Here is an 8,228-nt window from a genome sequence, read left to right on the forward strand (position 1 = left end):
AAGTCAGGGCTGGGGAGGGCACAGGAGGAGGGGTATAAGACTCAGGGTTACCAGAGGCACAGTTTTTTTCAGAAATGCACTTTGGATGAGGAAGAGATTTGTCAGTTGGAAGAGAGGAAGTCACTACCAGGTACTGAGAAAAACGCTTCCTGAAATCAGAGATCAAACACCGGCTCTGCAAGTCAAAAGCTCCATCTCCCAGTGAAATGCTGCTTCTGCCATTTCAATTGTTAGCAGTTCTCTTCCCAGGTGGTGACAGTGAGGATGGTAAGAGTCACTCTGGCAGCTCCCAGAACTGCTGCAGGGGTCTTGGGTAAAAGCACTTACCCAGCTGCGCTTGGACATAAAGGGTCTGAGCCCTGCTATCTCCAGCCCTCTTCTGCCTTTCTGGGTGTTGGGGCTGGAGCCTGAGTCCCTGGAGAAGTCAAATGTGTCAGGCTTTATGTGTTCTTTGGATTATAGGTTCTTGTTCTCCGGGTCTTTTCCATTTCCATTCTCTATCACTCCCTCCTGCTTCTCCCTTACTCTTCACAGTCTTGTTCTTCTACTCTTCACAGCCTTCCGGGGATCAACCTCTTTCCATATCATCCAGATCTCGTCCTTTGCCAATAGTACCTGGGCACACAATCAAGGTTCAGGCTGGTTGGATGATTTGCAGATTCATGAGTGGAACAGTGACTCAGGCACTTTCATATTCCTGAAGCCCTGGTCTAAGGGCAACTTCAGTGATGAGGAGATTGCTGAGCTGGAGAAGATATTCCGAGACCACATCTATGGATATACTCACCATATACAGAGGCGTGCCAGAGAACTCAAGGTGAAATGTGAATCCAATTGCCTAAACTGGGAAGATTCCCAGGGACTTTCTTTTTGCAAGCTGCTAATCCCTCTGATCCTCCTCCCCTCCTTTCTGCTTTACCCAACTGCATGCATACACTCTTCTAGAGCAATCTCTCACTGACTCCACATCTCCACATCCTATTCTGGATTCCAGCTGCTTCTGACTCTTCTCTGACAGATTAGGGCTCCCCATTAGTAAACAACTGCTCCTTTGTCTTATGCAGACCTTGCTCCTCAAGGGCTCTTACTTCTACCCTGTGCCTTAGTGACCTGCAGAGTGGCTTCCTCCTCTGATCTGTCTCTTCAGTCATCTCCTCCCTGCATCTCCTCTTGCTCTGGTCCTCTGGCTCATGGTGGAATGCTGCTCTCTGGGCTGCATCACGCTCTGCCTCCCCGTCCCCAACTATTACCATACCAGCCATTCATGACATGCACAGCTTTCCCAATGCCCTTGTTTCTGAAAGTCTCTATGTACTGTAATTGGGGTTTGGTTCATCATTTCACATCCAAGAACTTTATACCCACCTAAATATAAAATACTAGGTCCTTTTCCCATGGCTTTCTTTCTTATTTATGTTTAATAATTTGTTCTCTGATTTCCTTCTACCTAGTTCCCATTGAGGCCCAAGTCATAACAGGCTGTGAGCTACGTTCTGAGGGCTCCACAGTAAGCTTCCTCAGGGAAGCTATAGGAGGATTGGATTTCCTGAGCTTGGAGAAAGACACATGTGTTCCTGCCCCAGAGGGAGGTAGCAGAGCACAGGATGCCTGCAAACTAATAAAGATGCACCCCACTTTCTTCTATCATATGATGAAGCTCCTCTTTGACACCTGCCCCCGATATCTCCTGGGTGTCCTGGATGCAGGGAAGGCAGAGCTGCAAAGGCAAGGTTAGTCCTGCTATCTATTTCACTTACCACCACTCCTCTAAGCTCAAAGTAGGAAGGTACCTAAGAAGGATAGGGGCTTAATCAACCAGTTTATTGGATCCCAAAGCAGTGGAAGAGGTCACTATCCAAGCTTGTGGGCTTCTGAGTCCCGGTGATCTGAATTTGAGTCATGATATGACACTCTCACTGCCCCTTCCTGCCCCAGTGAAGCCCGAGGCCTGGCTGTCCAGTGGCCCCAGTCCTGGGCCTGGCCGTCTGCTGCTGGTGTGCCACGTCTCAGGATTCTACCCAAAGCCCGTGTGGGTGAGGTGGATGCGGGGTGAGCAGGAGCAGCCGGGCACTCAGCACAGTGACCTCCTGCCCAACGCTGACTGGACATGGTATCTCCGAGCGACCTTGGATGTGGCAGCTGGGGAGGCGGCTGGCCTGTCTTGTCAGGTGAAGCACAGCAGTCTAGAGGGCCAGGACATCATCCTCCACTGGGGTGAGAAAGAGCTGGGGCCCAGGCTGGACATGGGAGGAGGTGATCCTCAGGCAGAGAGGCAGGCACTGGGGAAGGATTGGGCTTGACAGATGAACAAGGGAGAGAGGTACATGGATTCATTTGTGGGACCCCAATCCCAACAGGAATAAAAATAGAGAAGCCAAGTTAAAGAAGAGATAAGAAAAAACGACTCACAAATTATGTGAGTTGGAGCTAGAGGGATCAAAAGATAGATGGATGGTGTCAGGAATGTGAGAGAGGGACTTGGAGATGACCATACATTGGGAGCAGCTGAATGGAGGTGCTGACACTCAGGTGGGCAAAGGATAGCCAGGGGATTCAGTGGGTGGGATTTGAAGTGACATCCTTTTGTCCTCTTCCAATTGCCAGGACACCCCATCTCCATTGGCTTGATCTTTTTGGCTATAATAGTGCCCTTCTTGATCCTTTTGCTGTGCCTTGCATTATGGTATAAGAGGCGCCGGTGAGTTGTTTTTGTTTTGTTTGTTTTAATCTTTCGTTTCTGTCCACCCTCCCACCCTTCTCAGTCACTTTATCTATTTCATTGCCTTAGCCTGATTCTTTCCACCAAACCCCTCTCCCAACTTCTATCTCCTTTATGTGGAGATACATTTTTTAATCCTGTTAAAACACACATAACAAAATTTACCATCTTTACCATCTTAAGTGTACACTTCAGTGGTGCTAAGTGCATTCACATTGTTATGCCAGCAATCTCCAGAACCCTTTCATCCCTCAGCACGGGAACTTTTTTCCTATGAAACAGTAATTGCCCATTAGCCCCTCCCCAGTCCCCCAGCCCTGGATAAGATCATTCTACTTTCTGTAGCTGTGAATTTGACAACTCTGTGTACCTCATATAAGTGGAATCACACTGTAATTGTCTTTTTGTGACTAGCTGATTTCACTTAGCATGAGGCCCTCAAGGTTCATCCATGCTGTAGCATGTGACAAGATTTCCTTCCTTTTAAGTCCTGAATAATATTCCACTGTAGGTAAGAGACACATTTAGTTCACCCATTCATCCGTCTATGGACATTTGGCCTGCTCCCACCTCTAGCTATTTTGAATAATGTTGCTACTAACATGGAATTACAACTACCTCTTAAATACAGCTCTTTGTCTTTGTCGTTTTAACAGGTCGTTTCAGGATAACTCTTGAGCCCCTGTCCTATCTCCTCTTCCATTTGGAATAAGCACCAAGAAGCCTAGAATCCCAAGATGTAAACCCAGGTGTCACTCTCATCATATTTCATCAAATTATCATCATATTTTATCAAAATGGAGTGTTCATAGATTTTAAGACAAATTATGATTTAAACACCTTCACAAAAATTATTTAAAACTGTCAATTTATTACAATAGTGTACCAATAGTATGATCTATGTCTTATATATTACAATGTAGGAAAGAATGTCTCAGAATACATGAAATATGGTAGATACACTTAATGGTGCCTTCTCTTTGGCTTTCTGTTTTAATAATTTTCTTTTACTGCTTCTACTTAAATATCATTTGTCAAAGTTGCTAAATATGATTATTCTGGGATAATTGCATCACATAGATGCAAGGCATTTTTTATGTAATTTCTCTGTCTCTTCCTAGATGACTTTCCATCCCTCAAAGCCCAGCTGAGAAGCTTCTTCCTCTAGGAGGCCTTTCCCAGTGCTATTAATATAATGGAAGTAACCCTCCCTTGTCTGGTATCACCAAGAGAACCACTAATTCTGCACCCACAGCATTGCAGTTTTTTTGTTTTTCTTCCTTTTGTACTTGGAAGTTCTTCAAGGCAGTGATCCTGGTTTGTGGATCCCTGCCAAGAGTTCTTACCTGCAAATGCATTTTCTCCATAAAAATTATCTGAGTTGTTGACTGTCAAGTTAATGGTCTTCTTTAAGAGTTATCTGCTTCCTTCTTTTTTCTCTGTTTAGTTGCTATTCTAGATCTTCCTCTTCTTACTAAAATACTTTCCACTTAGCCAAAAAATATTATGCTTTTCTGGTTTCTCCTCTGAACTAATCTGAAGAAAACCACCTTTGTCCTTACTACAACTACAGTGTAACTTCAAAAAACCATTGGAATGGGCTCCTGCTTCTAATTTTTCCAGGAAGAATGATGGACAGGCAGGATGGGTGATGAGTAATAGTTCAAGGAGATTGTGACATATTCAAGGAAAAGAATAAAGGAGGGCTCTTCCTGCCGTTAGGGTCCTTGTTTGATATCTGTGCTATATCATTCAGTTATATATTTGATTTACAGTTACATTTATGCATTTTCTTGTTTATTCCACAGTTTTCTAAAACATCCTAGTTCATTTTGATTAAAATATTAGGAGGAAGGGGAATTTGAGGATATATTTTTATAGGACTTAGGAAGAGAGATCAGGGGAAACAGTAATTTTGGGGAAGACAGGGGTACTAGAAGCAACTCTGCAATCTGTAAATTTTAGGACAATATGGTCTATAGTGTGTGAGAAGTATAGGAAATGGTTGAAATCACAGCTTTTCTCCCCTTCTATTGGTACAACTGTATTCATTCAAGTGGACCTCATCTTATAGAGTAGCCATGCTATTGCTGTAGGCTTGTGAACCATGCAACGTGAAACATAGGAACTAGCTGCAGCAATAGCACCTGGAAACTTGCTAGAAAAACTAGTTGCTACCTCCCAACCTACTGAAGCAGAAAATATGGGAATGGGAACCAGTGATCTGTTTTAACAAGGCTTCCAATAAATTCTTATTTATATTCAAGTTTGAGAACCCTTGCTCTAATGGTTTCTCAACCTCTGCACTATTGAAATTTTGGACCAGATAATTCTTGTTGAGGAAGGCTGTTCTGTGCACTGTACAATGTTTAGCAGCATCCCTGGCCTCCACCCACTAGATGCCAATAGGAATTTCTCAGTTGTGACATCAAATATATCCTCAGAAATTGCTAAATGTTCCCTAGAGGAATAAGTTGACCCCAGATGAAAACCAAGACCTAAGGTAATGATCATAATTTCATGCCTTCGTTTAGCCAGAATAATTGCCTGATAGCCTATATCTGATGTAATTTGGCCTGACCCAACTGAAGTTTAGGATCTATGTTTGCTGGTTCAGGAAAGAGGAGTTCTCACTTTAGCTGGTATGATGTGTTCAATGCCCAAAATTGTTACAGAATTTTGCTCCACAGGAAAATCTGGCCCAGGAATGAGGCACACAAATCAAGAAAACAGATAAAAGAGCAAATGAGAAGGGAACAGGCCAAAAGCCTGAATCAACTATACTTGAGACTTGAACTACCTCTGAATATTTTAATCAGGTGAACCTAATAAGTTTCATTTTTCCTTTTAAACCAATTGAGTTTGAATTTTTTGTTGCTTGAAAATTCTGTTATTACTGTGATCACTGATGTCTTGCACCAGCCTTACTCTGTTTTCTTTATTCCTCTTTGTCTTTCTCTTCCCAAATTATCACCCCTCAACAGTGGTTTCTTGAGCTTATGATTTTCCTATACATATCTTTACCATGAGAAACTTTAATTTACCCATGACTTTATGACTTCTACATGAATGACTTTCAGAAATAGATCTTCAAACACAAAATACAAGGGCTTCCAAACTATTTTTGTGTGAGAGTGCACAGGCATGTATGTTTGTGTGATTTTTGCCAATATATAAAAATACACTAGTTTGCCCTTTTCTATGGTAGGTATATTCCAAGACCCCCAGTGGGTGCCTCAAACCAAAAACAGTACCAAATCCACTTACTATCAATTGAAACACACTTCTGTGCATGTCTTCCACCCAAAAATTTAATGCCTTTTCCATCTTAACTAAACAGGGATCATCAGCTGTGACCATAACTTTTGCAGTTCAAGGTGTAACTGCAAAACAAGTATGAATTTCCTTCTTCACAATTTTATGGATAGAAGATTCATTCTTACTGAAGATCTTATAAACCTCAGCATACATTTTTTTTTCCTTATTAAGTAAAGAACTTTCACCTTTTCATGTAAAGAAAGCACTTTGCAGCTTTACTTGGGCATATTCAAGAGTTTGACTACAAATGGGTATGAGGGGTTATGGAACTCCGTATTTTGATTGTGAACTTTTAATGTGGGCTTATATATTTGTCAAAATAAATGAAACTGTACAATTAAAATAGAGGCATTTACTGAAAATTATTCATCAATAAAGTTGAGCTAAAATTTTTTAAATTAAATAAAAATGAAAACAGTTAAAAGAAAAATAACATGGACAGATTGAGGAAGCAAACTTCAGGAAGAAGGACACAATTTCATTTGTTTTCTCCCCTACAAATTTAGAAACTGTGTGTGCCTGTCTCACATTCAGTGCTTAACAAATGTTATTTGAATTAGTAAATGAAACCTAAAGGGACTAAAATCTAGCCAACACTATCTCAGACATTAAAGCCCTTTGGGTGATTTGCATCCCATATATAGCACATTGGTTGCCTTCATTCCACCCCAACCCTTAGGACTAACTCTGTTTCTTCTTTTTCTTAACCACTCTGTGATATATCTGCCCTGCTACCATTCACACCTGATTTGCACACACTCTCTATTTGTGTTTGTAACAAGTTGGATGGATTTGGCTCTCTGTATTTACAAAATAAGTATGTCCAGGGACAAAGCTACATTTTTACTTAAAAGTTTAGGGAGAAAAGCAGAGAGTTAAAGGAGGCTGGAATTTCTCACCTAAGTAAGAAGGATTTAAACAAAAATGGAAGCATCAGTGTTTCAAATGCTGCAACAATGTCAGGAGGGAATGTAAGCAGACAAAACTACCAATGTGATACTTAATCCAACTTAGATATGATTCTTTTTGTTTCATTTAATTTTGTTTTCTTTTTTGCTGAACACATATTACACACAGGAGAGGCACCGTTATCATAATTCTTGTCCCCAAGGAGCTTAAAAATGGAAAAAGGAAGAAAGACCACAGTAGTTGCAAAGCAGGGGAGGAAGTGATACATGCACATAGCAGAGTACAGTTGAAGGGCTCTCTAGGTTCAGACGAAGGAAAGATTGATTCCTTCTTATGGGTCAAGGAAGATTGTGGGAGGAAATGACATTAGAAATGGGCTTTGAAGGATGAGTACTATAGAAAAATGGAGATTGCAAGAAAGCCACTCTATACAGAATAACAGAAATTAAATTGGCTTATAGTAACAAATGATTGCTAGGCAGAAAACAAAAACAATTTAAATGGATGCTAAGTGGGGAAGCCAGTCAAGATGGCAGACAAGAAAAACCACCAGGCGGGGGAGGGGATGGGGGTATGCCTACACAATGAGTGCATTGCGCACCGTTTGGGGAGTGGTAACACTTGAAGGTGCTGACTCGGGAAGGGGGGGTGGGGAAGGGAGGGATATATACCTACATGATGGGTGCAATGCGCACGACCTGGGGAACAGACACGCCTGGAGCTCTGGCTTGGGGGGAAAGGCAGTACAGGAGCAACGTATGTAACCTGCAATTCTGTATCCCCCATAACAAGATGAAATTAAAAAAAAAAAAAAGAAAACCCACCAGCCAGGGTGTCTCTGCAAGAAAAACAGATTCTAGAAGAAAGTGAAAAAAAATAAACAGGCAGACAAACATAGATCAGACGAGGGCCGGAAGGCAGGGTGCCTGAAACTACAGGAGGTTCCACAGAAAGAAGTTGCGGAGGAGAACTGGAAGGAGAAAGGCCCCCGAGAAGGTTGGAGACCAGCAACAAGGGTAGGTGGAGCAGTTACATTTCCCCTCCCTCGGGTTTTGGACTGCAGGTGGGCTCCTGAGTGGAGAGTCCTGCCCACACCAGCCCAGAGACGGCCACTGCCAGTGAGCCATGAGCCTCTTGCGAACTGGGCACTAGGCTCTCACCTCCCTCGGGGCACCTCCCGGTCTGCAGACCCGAGCTGATCTGCAGGCACCATATTGCTTCTGACTCCCCTCCCCTTTCCCTGCCAGCGGCTACTGAGAGAGACAATTTAGCCACCACCTGA

General features: G+C 42.6%; 1 protein-coding gene across 1 annotated transcript; it reads left to right on the plus strand.

Annotated features, from left to right (window-relative positions):
* The first annotated feature begins 206 nt into the window (after window positions 1-206).
* LOC138389889 (T-cell surface glycoprotein CD1b-like) lies at window positions 207-2,702 on the plus strand. Its single transcript, XM_069478546.1, has 5 exons — window positions 207-267; window positions 558-824; window positions 1,452-1,730; window positions 1,936-2,214; window positions 2,605-2,702. Exons 1-5 carry the CDS (start codon window positions 207-209, stop codon window positions 2,700-2,702), a joined length of 984 nt encoding a protein of 327 aa, XP_069334647.1.
* The last annotated feature ends 5,526 nt before the right edge of the window (window positions 2,703-8,228 follow it).

Source organism: Eulemur rufifrons, chromosome 8 (assembly GCF_041146395.1).
Source record: "Eulemur rufifrons isolate Redbay chromosome 8, OSU_ERuf_1, whole genome shotgun sequence".
NCBI classification, from domain to species: Eukaryota; Metazoa; Chordata; class Mammalia; order Primates; family Lemuridae; genus Eulemur; species Eulemur rufifrons.

What these genes read in the sequence shown, in the direction of transcription:
- LOC138389889 (XM_069478546.1), top strand. Translation starts at nt 207, where the DNA reads ATGCTGCTTCTGCCATTTCAATTGTTAGCAGTTCTCTTCCCAGGTGGT. An exon ending in CAGAGAACTCAAGGTGAAAT is followed by an intron (nt 825 to 1,451) that starts GTGAATCCAATT and finishes CCTTCTACCTAG; the next exon opens with TTCCCATTGAGGCCCAAGTC. An exon ending in GGACATCATCCTCCACTGGG is followed by an intron (nt 2,215 to 2,604) that starts GTGAGAAAGAGC and finishes TCCAATTGCCAG; the next exon opens with GACACCCCATCTCCATTGGC.